At 50.7% G+C, this 16,406-nt stretch overlaps 5 protein-coding genes across 5 annotated transcripts; 1 reads left to right on the top strand and 4 right to left on the bottom strand.

Annotated features, from left to right (window-relative positions):
• Positions 1-1,616: 1,616 nt before the first annotated feature.
• On the bottom strand, positions 1,617-2,958 carry N7496_003484 (putative mitochondrial DNA replication protein (Yhm2); the record flags this gene model as incomplete). Its single annotated transcript, XM_056696415.1, has 4 exons — positions 1,617-1,671; positions 1,732-2,404; positions 2,571-2,667; positions 2,839-2,958. 4 exons carry the CDS (start codon positions 2,956-2,958, stop codon positions 1,617-1,619), a joined length of 945 nt encoding a protein of 314 aa, XP_056558627.1.
• Positions 2,959-4,445: 1,487 nt separating this feature from the next.
• On the bottom strand, positions 4,446-6,142 carry cit1 (citrate (Si)-synthase CIT1; the record flags this gene model as incomplete). Its single annotated transcript, XM_056696416.1, has 5 exons — positions 4,446-5,552; positions 5,617-5,664; positions 5,749-5,833; positions 5,904-5,968; positions 6,032-6,142. The coding sequence occupies 5 exons, from the start codon at positions 6,140-6,142 to the stop codon at positions 4,446-4,448; spliced, it is 1,416 nt and encodes a 471-aa protein (XP_056558628.1).
• A 2,419-nt stretch (positions 6,143-8,561) lies between these two features.
• Positions 8,562-11,250, top strand: N7496_003486 (Nrd1 complex RNA-binding subunit; the record flags this gene model as incomplete). Its single annotated transcript, XM_056696417.1, has 4 exons — positions 8,562-8,681; positions 8,783-9,028; positions 9,311-9,410; positions 9,485-11,250. 4 exons carry the CDS (start codon positions 8,562-8,564, stop codon positions 11,248-11,250), a joined length of 2,232 nt encoding a protein of 743 aa, XP_056558629.1.
• Positions 11,251-11,860: 610 nt separating this feature from the next.
• N7496_003487 (F-box protein) lies at positions 11,861-13,697 on the bottom strand (the record flags this gene model as incomplete). The annotated part of the gene is made up of 4 exons (XM_056696418.1): positions 11,861-12,691; positions 12,764-13,561; positions 13,626-13,636; positions 13,694-13,697. The coding sequence occupies 4 exons, from the start codon at positions 13,695-13,697 to the stop codon at positions 11,861-11,863; spliced, it is 1,644 nt and encodes a 547-aa protein (XP_056558630.1).
• A 528-nt stretch (positions 13,698-14,225) lies between these two features.
• On the bottom strand, positions 14,226-15,984 carry N7496_003488 (uncharacterized protein; the record flags this gene model as incomplete). Its single annotated transcript, XM_056696419.1, has 3 exons — positions 14,226-14,313; positions 14,368-15,542; positions 15,601-15,984. 3 exons carry the CDS (start codon positions 15,982-15,984, stop codon positions 14,226-14,228), a joined length of 1,647 nt encoding a protein of 548 aa, XP_056558631.1.
• Positions 15,985-16,406: the final 422 nt, after the last annotated feature.

A 16,406-nucleotide genomic window follows, 5' to 3' on the forward strand; every position in this document is an offset into this window, starting at 1 on the left:
TCTTCAGTCTCGGGTTCAATAAACCGAGCCTGGTCCTTTCACCAATGATTAAATGCCTCTTTCGAGATTTACCTAAGAGGATGGGGCCTATAGTGCAGTCTCTACTGTGCCCCAGCCAGTCTTGGATTGCCCTAGACATCTTCTCCCTATACGGTTTTTCTTCATGATTCTGCAAGAGTATAGTACCTCCTAAAATAATCATTTAAGTGATATATTTCAGCCGCAAGCTTTGAAATACTAGTCTCACCAGAATAAGACTTTGGTGAGGTAGATGTATGGCAATCCACTCCATCAAGAATCTCAGGAGCATCCAGGACACCTACCTAATAAATACCACTCTATAACACTTCAATAATCATCCCAATATATGCTCAAACATCCCAGATAAAGCCAGGGAAATGGCCAGCAATCAACTAACCAGTCAAGCTTAATCACAAGCCAAATCCAATCTTCATATGAATATCCCCCAGCCACCAAACCACATGACGCAGTATATCACAAGATCATATGCCAAAAGAGAAAAACAATAGCACATGAAACCACCAAACACCAAGTCCTGACACTAAATAATACCAATACCACAAGCAGACACTATCCATATAAGCAAAATCATCAGCGGGCCGCCCTACCCACAAGATCCAACAGCAAAGTCACTGCATACAGTACTTCTGTATAGCCGAGGTCAAACGGAGCAACATGGCAGCGCCGCAACCGGGAAGGAATATTACAATACTAGCGCAACACGGATGAAAGGAGCGAACAGCGATTTCAAGCCTACAGTAGTCTATTATTCTTCAAGTAAATTAAACTAGGAAAGGAATTCCTCCGTAACACACCACTACATGTACTACTGTTTAGAGTGGTGATGCGGGAGCTTGTGAAAGAGCCGATAGCCGCACTGCTGGGTATCCCGAGATCGGATGTTTAGGGTGGGTTTGGATGGTCTTGGCTATTAAGGGTAAAATTCAAGGCTCAGGCTCAGGCTTAGGCTCGGGATAATTCCTTGCGAAGGCCGGGTTGTTCCTTTTTTTTTGCACGGGGTGGTTCCGAAGGGGGGGGGGGGGGGGCATATGGGGGAAGCTGGGTGGTTCTTGTTTGGTGGGGAATGCACAGTAAACTCGGAAGGGTGATTGACAGGGCTATGGGGAAGTAAGTACTGGAAGTGAAAGTAGGATAGATCTTAGTTGAAAGGAAAAGATATATTCAGATGGAATTTGAGATTGAATTGTTCAGTGGCGGGTGACCCTGTACCCGACTATTTCTAAGTCTATTCTCTTGCCGGACATAAGACAAGTAACAAAAGCAACAAGGCACGAGCTCAAAGAAAAAAGGACAAAAGAAGTTTAGAGTAAACTACAAAGACCAGCAAGTAACCAGAGGAATTTGAGATGCGGACGTAGAAAGGGGCGCGCTCTCGTTGAAGAGTATCACAGACACAATTGCAAATGAATTTCATGGGTATCGATCGAATCTGGTCCTTACCCCCAGTAAATAGAATAAGTGGGGAGGGGGAAAGGAGAGCAGACGAAATTATGGAATGTGGATGGAGCGACGTAGTCCGCATATTGTTTCTTTCTCCGGACTACTGCATAGTAGAAGGGTATTTCAAACCTCCTCTAGTGCTTCGCGGTGACGGTATCGCCAGTCAGCTTCTCAACAGCTTCCTTTGCCCTGTAGAAATTGAGTGGTTAGTCCGAGGTATCACATGAAAAGGGAGAGTCAAAAACTTACATGTCACCAAGAGCAACCATGCAGACAGTCTGCCAAATGCCCAGACCAATACGGGGCGCAACACCACGGTAAAGGCCCTTGATGCCATTGGAATCGTAAATGTACTTGAAAGTCTTGCCGACAGTCAGGTTCTTCGGGCGGTTGGGGTCAGGAGTCTTGCTCTGCATCTCAACCCGAATAACCTCAATAGGCTGGTTCCAAGCAGACAGACCACCACCGAGACTCGAAGCAAGAACCTTCTCCCAAGCAGACAGCTTCTGGCTGTCGTCCTTGCCGGCGACCTTGCGGATAGCGGACTCAGCCAGACGAGACAGACCGAAGCGGGAACCCCAGTTAGTAGTCTGACGAATGGCGACGGCGTTGACACCACGGTTGATACCGCGGATACCCTCCTTGCGGTAGATATCCATGAAAGTGGCAAAGGTGCTTTGGGGCTTAACACCGGCAGCGGCCATCTTGTGCTTGGTGATCTCCACGGTCTTCATGCAGGTACAGAAACCCATGGTGGCATAGGCCTGGGCGACACCACCGGTCATACCACCAGCGATACCACCGAAGAAGTCGTTCGCACCGAAGGAGCGGGCGTAGTACTCGGCTTCGGAGGCGACGAAGAGGAGAACGGCGCCCTTGGTGGAGGCCTCAATCCAGGCCCACGGAATGAGTCCCTGATAGTCTAGAGAAAGGAAGAAAAGGAGTTAGTCTCAATTGCTGATTCGCGACTGCATAGTGTATGCGCCACGATTGGATAGATTTCTTGGCTTGGGGAAATTCCCCCACACTAGTAATAGTGCGTGTATCGGAGGAAACTGGAGAGGGGGAGATGGAAAGGTGTCACGTACAACCGAGGATCCCGCCACGGCCCCAAATCCGACCCATAGCACCGGCGAAGCTGTCGCCCCGGTTGGCGGCCATGGTTGTCTTGATCACTTCCAGCGGCTAGAACGGAGAGAAGAGATTAATGTCAGCATGATTTGTTCTTGTAAAGGGTAGATTGTGCATGGCGGTAATGATCGCCGGGAGGGTGGTCGTTGTTTTTTGTTTTGACCGAGGCCAGTTCAGAGCAACACAGGTGAAACTCGGGGAAGTAGGAGGAGTGATTATATTTACCTGACCCAACGTAGTGACCTCGAACAGGTTCAGACCCGCACCAAGCAGCAGGTTGCTGAACTTGACGGGCTTCTTCTCGAGCTTAGGCGCGGCGGCCTTGTCGGGGGTAGCGGTAGACATCTTGTGAGAGAGGATGTGCTGAAAGGGGCCCTGACCAAGGGATGTAGGGGGCTTCGTCGCGAGAGAAAGAGAAAGGATGAAGAGGAGGGGAGGAAAGTTTGGAAAGTAGTTGTAGAAAGAAAGTTTCTGGGCGAGGGGGGGAAAGTGCCAAATAGTCTTATAGGAGAAGTCAGCACGGGGAATGCTGAAGTGTACCAAGTAGGCTCGGGTACTGCTGCGGAGGAAACACTCCAGACTCCGATCAACACAACTATTTACGGAGTATTTGAACATTACTACAATTATTATTTAACTGACTATTAGGTACTATTTACTCTTCTCATGACTTTTACTATAACTATTCTATTCTATATTCCATTCTATACTATAATTAATACCTATACTTGCCCTTCAGTCTGGACCGTACTGTGTACTTCCATCTGGCCCAGTCTCCGCTCAGACCATCGGGTACTGGGTACCTCCCATACCGATAGAATAATAACAACACTACTAACGATAATAACCTACGGAGCGCTCCGTAGTAGTGAACCTGTAGCAGCAGTACTATACTCGGCACTCAAATGATCGGCCTTGGCTACTACCAAATTCCAACCTCCAAATCGGAATATTCCTCCATCCGCTGGTCGGCGAATGAATCTACCAATTCTATTCCTCCGATCATACCAGCGAGAAAGAATATTCCGATTCTATACAATTCAAAATCCTACATTATACCTCCGATAAATTCATATTCTATTTCTCTCTTTTACATTTATCAATTGACTCTCCCTCCCTTCCTATTATTATTCTCAGTTATCATATTTTTTTTTCGGGTTGAGTGGGTCGGGTGAGAGACGGTTGAAGTCCCAATCAACCAGCTTCCCCCCCCAACAATTCGTGCTCGATTCTACCAGAGTAGCCGTCAGACCAAAACACTACTTTGTCTGATGATCCATCTAATCAACAAAGGAACCATATCTACTGTTGAATATGCATGCTTCCAATCATAGTGACTTATTGACTACATGTTCACTAACTATCGATCCGGTTATACATGACGATCCAGGCCCTATTCCTCCACTATCGTGCATCTGCAGGCTTGAGCTCGAGGCTCTCTTTCTCAACTATCTACAAAAGTACCCGATTCAATACACCCAACAACACATACCTTGGTAAACCTGGTTTTACGCATACTCGAAAATCATATACTTTCATACACGAAGACATCAAGGTAAAAAAGAGAAGAACTCATTGAACAATCCGGCGTGACCAAATTCCATGTTTTATTTTTGTTTTAGTGGAGGAAGTGCTGTTCCAAGGCCCGCTCGAACCGATCAAGTCCTATCATACAACATGAAGAATTAAAAATCACCATGACAAAAGAAATAATACATAGGGTCCCTTCCCTCGATTTCCCGAAAGATTTTCAGAATAAAAGAAAAAACAAAGTCAAGGTTCCCAAAAAAAATCAACCGATCAGTACAAGTTATAAAAGTGGAGTCTCCACTTTACAGCTTAGCACCAACCAGCTTGGCGTAGGCCTCGGTGCTGAACGACTTGGGGCGCTCAATGGGCATGCCAAGGGCACGGTCGATGATCAGCTGGGGCAGGACACCCAGAGCACGGGAGACACCGAACAGAACGGTGTAGTAGTTAGCCTCGGTCAGGCCGTAGTACTGCAGGAGAACACCGGAGTGGGCATCGACGTTGGGGTAGGGGTTCTTGGTCTTGCCGTGCTCGGTCAGGACACCGGGGGCGATCTTGTAGACCTGGCTGACCAGCTTGAACATGGGGTCATCGGGCAGCTTGCGGAGAGCAAACTCGCGCTGGGACATGTAACGGGGGTCAGTCTTGCGGAGAACGGCGTGGCCGTAACCGGGGACAACACGGCCGGCGTTCAGGGTGGACCACAGGTAGTCCTTGATGGACTGGTCGCTGATGTCGTTGCCGACGGCCTTCTTCATCTCGGTGAGCCAGAGGAGAACCTCCTGGTTGGCGAGACCGTGGAGAGGACCGGCCAGACCCTGGAGACCGGCAGAGAGGGAGAGCATGGGGGAGCTCAGGGCGGAGCCGACCAGGTGAGTGGTGTGGGCAGAGACGTTACCACCCTCGTGGTCGGAGTGGATGGTCAGGTACAGACGCATCAGCTCAACAAAGTCCTTGTTGTCGCCGAATCCGAGCTGGTTGGCCAAGTTGAAGGAGTAATCCTTGTCCTTCTGGATAGCGGCAACCTTGCCGTCCTTGAAGACGTTGCGGTAGATCTTGGAGGCGATGGTGGGGAGCTTGGCGATCAGGTCCATCGAGTCCTCGAAGGTGTACTGCCAGTACTCCTTCTTGTTGACACCCTTGGCGTAAGCCTTGGCGAAGGAGGACTCGTGCTCAAGAGCGGTCACGGCAAGAGAGAACTGAGCCATGGGGTGGAGGGTGCTGGGGCAGCGGTCGATGAGCTCCTCGACGAAGGCGGGGACATCGGAACGGGCAGCCCACTCGGCAGAGAGGGCGCGGACCTGAGCCTCGGAGGGGATCTCGCCAGTCAGGAGGAGCCAGAAGAGACCCTCGGGGAGGGGCTCCTCACCACCAGGAGCCTTGGGGAGGAGCTTCTGGAGGTCGGGGATCTATGAAGGGAGGGAGCGTTAGCTATAATGCGATAAAGCGTAATTGGATCGAGAAGTAGCTTACGGTGTGGCCACGGAAACGGATACCCTCCTCAGAGTCGAGGACGGAGCCCTAAATAGGGATTGTTAGTTTGCGATCTTTGATGTATGTGTACGCGCCAAAGGAGCCACCCCCTTTGGAACTTGGGAAACTCACCTCCCAAACAAGGGACTTGATGCCACGGGCACCACCGTAGGCCTGGTCGAGGGTAACCTCACCAATAACCTTGTTACCGAACTCCCTGTAATTATATCGTTAGACAAAACGTCCTGCGTTCGGAAGAAATATGACGAGGAGCGCGGTCGACATACTTGCGGAGCTTCTTGACCTTCTCGATCTCGGCGGGCAGACCGTCGGCGAAAGTCTCCTTCAAGGACTGTAACCAAGGTGTTAGCATGCCAATTGAGCTTCAATCAGACTCAAGTCGTCGACGACGTACCTTAACCTTGGCGGAGGAGTAGCAGCGAGCGCCGTTCAGAGCAGCAGTCTGAACGGGCTTGGCGATAGAAGACCGCAGAGCGGAAGTACCGATCCGAAGAGAGGTGGCCATGACGAAATGTGAATATCCAAAAAAGAAGGATATGGGGAAGATGAGAAGAAGGGGGAGAGTGGGAAGAAGAGGAAGAGGGAAACACGGGGGAAAGAAAGGGAAGAAGAAGAAATCAGACCCGAGCTCCCTAGGAATTTTCTGGTCTTTTTTTTTTCTCGGATTATTGCCAGGCTGGTAATACGGCCGGTATTGGTCACGGTCGGGAGCCCGTTTTCTCTGGGGGGGCACAAGGCGGGAGTGCGGGAAGAAGGGGAAAAGCGCTGGTAATTTTCCCCCAACAATACTGGACCGAGTCGTGTATCACCGAGTAACGGGGCCAAAGTTCGGGCTGCCGGCAGATCTACACTTTCAGTCTGCCCGTCCGAGAGCTTCCGTTATGGCGTGAAGTTGACCACCGTATCATGTATGGGAGAGTTTATGTAGAACAACCACTATTTTACCTTGAATTTCAGTATTTAATCGGGGTAGTTTCCACCATATACAGGTTATGCTAGTGTATTCTTTCAATTGAGTTCATAGACCCGTACCATATATACAGCCATCTGTCATGTCCATTGATGACCTCATTCTTGGTTGTATCATTCTTCCGAACACCTCGGCCATAGATTACTGTAATTATTGTTCCTATTGACTATATATTTTAAAGTCAGTTCTCTAAACTACCTGAGCATCGGGATCCGGTACTATAGAATGTACCCTGTGTACAAAGAAGTATACATCTCCTATACATACTGAATTGGTATTACCAACTGATGCTGGCAGTGACGTCGGCAAGTCGCCATCTTTTGTCCCGTGCCGCCATCCGGATCCCCGAAATGGATCCTCGGCATCGCGGGTTTATCTTAGTCCTAGGCGGATGTATCGTATGTAAGGTTATTACGTACATTCAGCTCTGCCACGGTACAGTTCGAGTAGTATGTTCCGACTCGATGAGTTTCTCCTCTTTCTTCGACCCCTTCGACCGGTGATTCTATCATCCGTCTGACACCGTCTGGAATACCTCCCTGAACCAGTCTCCACGAGCCTCTTTATGCATCCTTGTCTGTGGTGTGGGCTTCCCCGTATCTAGCCGTGAGATTGCTGAAATGGTTCACCGAGATCGGGAGCTCCACGGGCGGCATCAAGGGGCAGAACGGGTATCAAGAGACAACGTGCTCTCTTCTAAGTTCTAACGACTGTAACTTTTACTCCCGAAGCTAAGGGCTAAACAACCAAAACAGTAGTCCTCCAAGCCTCGGTCACCAACGGAAATTTCTCCGGCCCCATTCTCTACCGGAAGACGTATCCACTGTTCCTATCTAAAAAGTGTGATGGCCATGGCGGACTGAGCTGGATGCAGTGCTTAACGGAGAAAATAATAATAATCCACGGCTTTCGTTTTCAAGCTCCCCCAATGGCCCCCCTTTTGTAGTGGTAGCCGGGGGAACCAGACCTCAGCAACTCAAACATCGGATATCTAGAGATCCACTAGGGACATCCACTTCCAGTAGGTGGATCCTTGGAGCCACAGGCAAAATTGTTGTTCCATACAGTAGTACGCAGTGTCACTACCATACGATCAAGAACGTTTAGCATAGAGTCACATGACCATGGTCACCTGATATCACGTGTTTGACCAAGAGCTGGTCAAATCAACCACGTGATCCAGCCTGAGAAAAGGTTAGCGCCTAATGAACAAACCATGCAAACCCTGCAAAAAGTCTTTCAGGTGATCCCTTTCTTCCTTTCCCTTTCTCCTTTCATCATCATCACCTCCTCTCTCTCTTTTCTCGACCACCCCCATCATCATTTCCATCGCCTCTCATCTCACCAACATCCACGGATTACTCGTACTCTGTAAATCCGTCATTTCTCGGGACTTTTGGGGGGAAATTACTCTCATCACAGTACGCTTTAGGTTGTACCAGTACCTCGTACACTCTCGTACCGTACACTCACCAGGCTACCTGGAATCACTCTCCTTTCCCCTTCGCTTTAGGCTGTATCTCAGCTGTAGGCGGCAGTTCTCTGGTCCGACAGTGAATACGCTCGTGCTGTAGTGTGAAGAAAGAAAACAAACCTCGAGGGCAAGAAACCAAAACAAAGAAAAAATCCCAAAAGAAACACTGGGCTGCTTATAAGAAGAATAACGGGTGTGTCGAGAGAAGGCGGTTCCATTCACACTGAGATTTAATCTCCTTAGGAGCTTTTCAAAATTTCTCTTATTTTCAAACTTCTCTCTCTCTGACAACCTCCTGCTCTTCGAAGTAGCCAACCAGTACTGGCCTCTCGTTCGCTTTCCAGTCAGGCAAGTGCGTCCTGCATCTAGAGCCTTCCCCGAGGAATTCAGATCAAAACAAAGAGAAAGTCACGGGATACAACCGACTTTCAATCTTTCCAACAACCTCAACCACATTTCACCCGCCACATCCTCCTCGCCATGTCTACGGCTGTAGCGGAACTGGAGAGCTATCTCCAATCCATGCTGGCTCTCAAGCCTCCTGGAGTATCGGGCAGCAAGATTCAGGGCATCACCGCACTGTGCACCGCCAACGTCCAGGTACGAAAGATCCTCCTCCTTTGATATATGGCCCATTCCCAGATCCAACACACATGATGCGAAACGACAAATCGGAACTCTCCCGCTAACAGTGGTCACAGAATGAATCCGTCTTGATTCAAAAGATCTACACCCACTTCAAGAAGACACCGGGCACTCACAAGCTGGGAGTCCTGTACGTCGTAGACTCTGTAACCCGGCAATGGGTAGAAGCTGCACGCAAGGCTGGTCAACTTCCTGGCAACAATCCCTCCGATGGAACATTTGCTGCAGGAGTCAATCGAGTCACTGAACTGCTCCCCGTTCTGATGACCGACATCATAAACAATGCCCCCAATGATCAAAAGGTACGCTCTCAAATGCAAAAGATACTGCAGATACACCTGTGATTCTTGATCACAGTTATCCCCTAGGCCATCGTACTGTATACCTGGCACTAGACATGCAAGTCATGGACTTTTGGGCGGGGCTCCTCCGTTTGGGGGCCAAGTTCCCCCGCCGTATCCTGGTCTCTTTCTCTCCTCCCAGGAACCAACCACAGTCTCTTGGATGGGGCTTCCCTCCCCTGCATTGTATCTGCACTTTGCTTATTGGCTGGTTGACTCGTTTGCTCATACTTTTCTATGTAGGAGAAAATCAAGAAGCTCATCGACATTTGGGAGCGTGGTGGCACCTTTCCCACTGCCATGCTCGCCTCGTTCCGAGACAAGCTGAACGCCCCTCCACAGAGTAAGTCTTTCATTCACCGAGTACCTTCATACCGGTCCTCCTTGGCCTCACTTTCTAATCATTCTCTTGTGTAGATGTGGAATCCACCACTCCCGAGGGTTCTCCCGCCCCAGGTTTCATTCCCCTTGGAGGCCCACCTTCTCAGCCTCAACCTGCTACCAACGGAGCTGCAGCTGCCCCAGATACCTCTAGTATTCTGAAGGCTCTGGCAGATATGGCCAAGCAGAGCTCTGCAGCTCCCGCTGCCGCTGCCGCTGCCCCTGCAGCTCCTGTCAACCCTTTGGCTGCCCTCGCCGGTGCCATCCCCCCACCGGTCTCATCTGCCGACTCCTCCTCGGTTCCCCCAGCTGCGAACCCTTACGCTGCCGCTGGAATGGGTGCGAACCCTTATGCTGCTTTGGCTGGTATGGCCCAGAACTCAGCCATGCCTCCTCAACCCCACAGCCAGAACCACACTCCCAACCCCATGGCCGCCGCCCCGAACCCGTTGGCCGCCATGATGGCCCAGTCTAACGCTGCTCCGGCCATGCCTGATGGCAACGCTCTGTCGCAACAGCTTCAGCTGCTGCAGTTCCTTTCGACCCAGGGCATTCCTCAAGACCAGTGGGCGACCGCACTCCAGCTCCTCAACATGTCTAACCCTATGGGCGGTGCTAACCCTGCTGCTCCTATCCCCGGATTCCCCATGATGCCCGGACAAGCCCCTGCGGCTCCTGGTGGTTGGGGTCAGCACGATACCCAGAACCGCGACGACCGTGATCGCGATCGCGACCGTGACTATCCTCGCTCTCCAGGAGGCTATCGCCGGCGCTCTCGTTCTCCCGGTTGGGACCGTCGTCGCACCGCATCCCCGCCTCGTCGTCGCGACAGCCCCGTCTATGGTGAATACAACGGTGACTCCCCCGGCCGTCGGGGTGACCCTCGTGATGCCCGTGGAGGTCGTCGGGGTGGTCCCAGCGAATACCGCCAGCGCAGCCCACCCGGTGGTCGTCGCCGCCGGTCTCCCTCTCCCCAGCGCAAGGATCCCAACCTCCCTCCTCCCGGTCCCAAGCTCATCGAGTGGGACTACTCTATCGGCCAGGGTAACATCAAGGTTCTCAGCCGCACGCTGTTTGTTGGTGGTGTGACCTCTTCCGAGGCCCACCTGCGCTCCCTCTTTGGCCGATTCGGTGTTGTTCAAACCTGCATTGTCAACGTCGACAAGCGCCACGCCTTTATCAAGATGATCAGCCGTCCCGATGCGGTCGCTGCTCGCGATGGTATGGAGTCTTATCGCCAGGCTGAGATGCAACTGCGCACCCGCTGGGGTGTCGGCTTTGGTCCTCGTGACTGCAGCGACTATCAAACTGGTATCAGTGTGATCCCTATCGAGCGGCTGACCGAGGCTGATCGCAAGTGGATGCTGACTGCCGAGTATGGCGGTACTGGTGGAAAATCCATCGAGTCGGGCATGGTGGTCGAAGAGCCGGATATTGAGATTGGTGCAGGCGTTTCCTCCAAGGCCATTAGCCGACGCATCGCAACCGATACTGGCGGCAAGCGTGGACCTATCTCCTCCCGCGGCCAGGGCCCTGACCAGGGACCCCCTCAGCAGCGCTTCGGTGGTGGTGGCCGTGGCCGGTTCGACCGTGATGGCTTCGGTGGTCCTTCCCAGGGAGGACAGGGCCAGGACCAGCACGATATGTCGGGCGCACCCAACCCCGGCGTTCCTCCCGCAGTCCCTGCCTATGGCTTCAACTTCCCCGGCATGCCCGCTATGCCTTTCCTCCCACCGGGTTATATGATGGGCAATGCACAGGCACCCTCAACCCAGCCCCCACCCCCTGGACAGGGTAACTAGATGACGGAGAGCATCAAGTTCCATCACATTGACCATTTTCATCCGGTTCCTTTTTCTTTCTTCTTCTTCAATGTGTTCATTGCCATTCTATCATCATGTCTTCATTCCACACTCTTGCATCTGGCAGCTCTCGAATATAGCGGCATCCCGGGGACACGGATGGAGCTGGGAGAAAATCGGAGAGCAAGCCAGTCGGCGTTTTAGGGGAGGTTGGATTGGGTTTTTGGGGGTTTAGGGCGGGCTTTTTTTTACCTAAAAAATCTTCCCTGTATCCATTGTCCCTTTGACCCTCTATTGAGGTGTCTTGGGATCTTTTAGTTTTGCAGATTCAGTTTCACTTCTTTCATAGGTAGCGGTGACTGTACCTAGATAGGACAGGACAGTTTTAAGGAACCAGGGGTTCATTATTGTATTCAAGCTTGCTTATTTAGATGCTTTCTTTGGATCTTTTTGCTTCTAGTTTTTGTTCTTATTAGTCTTCTTTAGGATATGCCTCCCGTTTAATTGTTTACTACTGGCCAGATTTAATATAGTTAGTAGAAAATCCCATTCGGACTTTTGTTCTCCATATCGGAGCTATTATTCACTGTTAGTAATGAACGAGGTCTAACTACCCTGACATCTCCGTGTCATACTTCTCAATCCGATTGATAATCTCTTCCACATCTTCCCAAATCCGCCGTCGATTCCGCAGCCCTCTGAGATTGCTCCAATTTTGCTTGATCTGCGTGTAAACCGCGTGCCAATTTAGACTTCCTTCCTGTAGCTTCAGCTGGTTCGGTACCTTTCCTGGAAATGGAAGCAGAAAATCGACCGCGGTGCTATCCTTCAGTTGTGCTAAATAACGCTCTCGTTCTTCTTTGAACAACATCAGCTCGTTCGCCGTTACCGTAGTCCAGAGAGAAGGAACGTGGGCTTCCTCGCTGTCGTAGCAGGATTCCCATAGCCAGGGCATCTCCTCGCGGACAAGTTGCCGCCACACGCTATTTGGAAGACTGGCGAACGCCTTGGAAGCCACCCTTAGATTATGGAGGTCGCTGGCATCCAGGAAACGGACTACTAGCAGACGTATCTCGGGGGGCAGGGAAGCAAAAACGTCGTTGTAACCAGCCTGCAATAAAGTAGGTCTCTTTTTCGGAAGTTCGTATTCTTCCATTCGGTCTGCATTTTGCAAAATGTCCCGTAGGCCTGGCACGTAAAGCGGGTTGGCGGCTAGATATTCTTTGCCTGGGACGTGCTGCCAGAATTGCTCTTGGCCTTCGAGGACGTCTCCTGAGCGGGGGAACCCGTGAAAGGCCTCGTAGGAGAACTCGGCATCGCGCCACTTGATAAGGCCTGGGATATTGACGCAGTTGAATCGAGCTTTAGATTGACGGCAGAAGATATCGAAGCACCAGGGGTGGAACGGCATAGCCAGTTCTTTTGGAGTTGTCCATTCCGGCTACTAGCGGTTAGTCTCTTAAATAGACGGTTGAAAATCTTGAGACCTTGCTCTTGAGGAAAGACAACTCACATCGAAATTAATATTCTCCGCTCGTGGCTGGTCAACTCCACCCCGCGCAGGCCAGACGTATGGGTTATTACAATCGCGAGACGGCATTCCATCACACAACCCGGACAAAAGCCAATCTTCAGAAACCTCCCAGGGCTCAGAGAATTCGATTTGTGACGACGGTTCCCGGATTGCACTTTTGTGGATTAGACACTGGGCCGTGCGACACCCTCTCATCTCTTCGAGTGAGATTGCAAAGCCCGAGTATGCATTTGCCTCTGTGCAGGTCCGACTGGGAATATGCTCCAATTCCTCCGGGTCGTGCCCGTCTGATAAGGTTGTTGACTGGATTGGAAACACACGTTCGTCTCGACAGCGCTGGTTTGAATATCCAAATTTCCCAATGGGTTCTCCGGAGAATCTGGCGTGCGGATTCAGCGTTTTCGCCAACCAGTTTGAGTAACAATCGACTTCGGGATCACTAGTTTCCTCATTACTGTCTTGATCTGGGCCAATGTTCGCATCGTCCTCCTCAGATGTACTCGATTCATACTCTGAATCGTATTCACCAGGCTCGCCGTAGTCCCCGTCCTCCGGTCCAGGGACGTAGTCCGGATCATCGAGCATGTCGTGCTCATCATCCTTCGGATAACTAATCGCTGCAAAGCAGCCGTTCTGAGTACAGTTGTCCAGATCCACCTCGTCGACTCCTGGCTCGTCACATTGTTCGCCGGTGTAGTCCCAGCTAGCCAGATCCGGCTCTCCCGGTTTCCGGCGTCGCGCGATGTTGAAGCTGACACCGCAAATATGGCAGTAGATCTATTAGAACCCGTTAGAGAGGTGTTTTACTTTGCTTCGAGTCAAATGCATAAGCTAGATGTACCTCAGAGTAACCTGGAGACGGTTGTTAGTCGTGTCATTGTTTCTGTGTCGGAGATAGCTGGAACACACCCATTGTAAGAGCTGAGCCGAGGTGAATTTTTTATTGGTTTCAGCACAACTAGAAGCTTTCACGGGGCTCTCCCTCGAGGGGTCTCTGTAAGTTGACACTTTGTACGGGATGTAGAGAACGGGAGATGTATCATGTTGGTGCCTAGAAGTCACCAAAACACCTTTCGACGCGTGGGTTAGCGGCCAGGTGGGGGTGGCCTGGCAATACGAGACTGCCGAGTCTTGCGCCAAGCCTCATTGACAGGAAAGATCAAATGAAGTATCGGACTGTCTATTGTGTATTACTATTAACCAATTGCCTAATGAATGGGTGTCAGTTCTCTGTTTCTCTATGTTCCACCAATTCCTCCGCTGGCTTGTGTAGAATGCAGAATATATGAAGCAGACTATTACCAAGAGAATGACTCCCCCTGCAGTAGACTTCAATTACATCGTTTTATAGCTTTGGAGGAGAGTTAGGGAGGAGCTGAAATTGCCTAAATTGTCTTGTGTTCTTATATGACACGTAGTATTCTGTAGCATCCCTTCAAGTCTAAGGGAGAGTAAACTTGAACTGAACACTGGGGATATCAGAGCTATTCTCATCCATCGAGAAAGTGACATTCCAGAACTCAAAGTTACTGTTATCGTTAGCAAGGTTCGTACACCTATAAAGAAAGATGTTATCAACTTACTGAATAATATCGCAAGTCCCACCAAGAAGTCCGCAGAAAGAAATCTCAGGAACTGGGTTAACCGTTCCACCAACGACCTCAATCTGAAGACCATCGACATCTTTGAATCCGGAAATATCCCGCTTCGAGCCCAGCGGGTTGGCAGCCAGAACGAATGTAAAAGTGCTCGTGGAGTTACCCAGAGGATAAGTCAGGTTAAGAGCGTACGGGCTGACCTCCGCCTGCAAGGCAGTCTGGGTCGGATACAGATTAAAGTATCCGATAGAGCCACCGGGACGAATCCACTGCACGACCGAGGGCGAGAAAGAAGAAGAGTCCTTTGAAAAGCCACCGACATTGCTCTGGTTGAACGAGTCTGTGCCGATAGTCAGATTAGATGACAGCCAAGTAGTGATATTCCGCGGCTCATAGTCTGCCGGTGGAGCATAAGTGTGTCCGTGGTAGGTATGCTCGCCAGAGAAAGCAGTCAATCTGTTGAGTGCAGATTGCGGGATAAGCTTCTTATGGAAGTTCGACAAGACAGCGACGATAGGCGCAATCTCAAAGTCATCTGCGTGAGTCATGGTCCAAATTGGAGACTTGGATTGCCAGACATGCTCTTTGCCGACCAGGGACCAAATCCAGATCGACATGATAGCGACGTATTTATTCATATCGTAACCGTACGATCGGTCCCAGGGCCCGGCAAAGTTTCTCATATTCGGATTCCAGAGTTGCGATTCGTAGCCCCAGATTTCCTGGATGACTCGCTCGGCATTACGTCCGATAACGGATGTAGTCGAGGAAAGGTACTTCGCGGCAATGGTCAGCGCGTAGAGCGAGACACCTGCATAGGTGGGACCGTTGAATTCGGACAAGGTGCCATTGCGATCGAAGAGGTCGAGGAATTTCTGGGCATCGGTGTCTCCCGCAGATGTCATGTTGGCATTCTTCAGATGGTGGCCAGTCCAGGAGGTGGCCACTGTGCGCATCAGCCAGGCATTCGAATAAGCTGGGTAGAGGTTATCGTCATCGACGCCGCCGACGCGATAGCTATCGCCGATGGTGTTGTTGTAGAGACTCTCCATGACAAGATCTTTCACGTCTGCGGGTAAAAGATTGCCGAACTCCTCGTAAATGAGAATTAATGCGGTGCCGATGAAGCCTCGCCAGTTGGGATCCCATGAGTTATAGATCTATCCTGTATTAGTATGTGGGGTCACTGTGCGGAGTACGAGGGGGATGTAGACTTACCACTGGGGCATATGCAGGACTTGCAACCGTTGGCTGCTCGGGATACTTGGTATAATCACCGTACCACAGCACGGACTGGTTCTTCTCTTGATCACCAATCACATTCTTGATGATCTTAATTGCTTCATCGCGATCACTGCCCTGGTTACGTTGGAGCAGTCCAACGGAATACCAAACGCTCGATCGGGTCTCGTGTGAATCCGCAGCCAGGGGATAATAAAAATAATTCAAATAACCAGCATCGGAATCATAGATATCGTCCATCAGCGTCATTGACTGGTCAAAGAGTGTCTTGGATTGCTTGCTCAGCTCGGCAGAGTGCACCAGGCTGGCACCTAGCAGGCCAAGACTGGCGATTCGAGACCAATTGGCATTTACACGCATCTTGGGGTCGCAGGAAAGAATTAACACATGTGACGTGACATTCCATTGTTAATTCGATATTTATACCCTGGACAGTAGTCAAATTGACCATGTCTGGTGATTTCTGTTATCGTCGGGAACTTATTTCCCCACGGCTCGGCTGAATTGCGGAGAAAAGCCACCAAAGTCACTAAAAACCCAACTAAAGTTAACTAAACGAACGGAATCAGTTAGCCCACCAAATAAATATCCAATCGGCGCTCCGGCACCGGCCCGTCGCCGGGGAAATGACCGGACAAGTCGGTGTTTCCTATCAGCCAATAGCTTGAGTTATCTTGAAGAAAAATAACCCTCTTCCCCCATTTTCGATAAGCCTTATTCCTCCTGCTTTTACCGTTGATCTCCGCAAGTCGCGTAGAGAAAACAGTGGGGCCCGACTGGTC

Source organism: Penicillium cataractarum, assembly GCF_028827025.1.
Source record: "Penicillium cataractarum strain IBT 29864 chromosome Unknown utg000002l, whole genome shotgun sequence".
Taxonomy (NCBI): domain Eukaryota; kingdom Fungi; phylum Ascomycota; class Eurotiomycetes; order Eurotiales; family Aspergillaceae; genus Penicillium; species Penicillium cataractarum.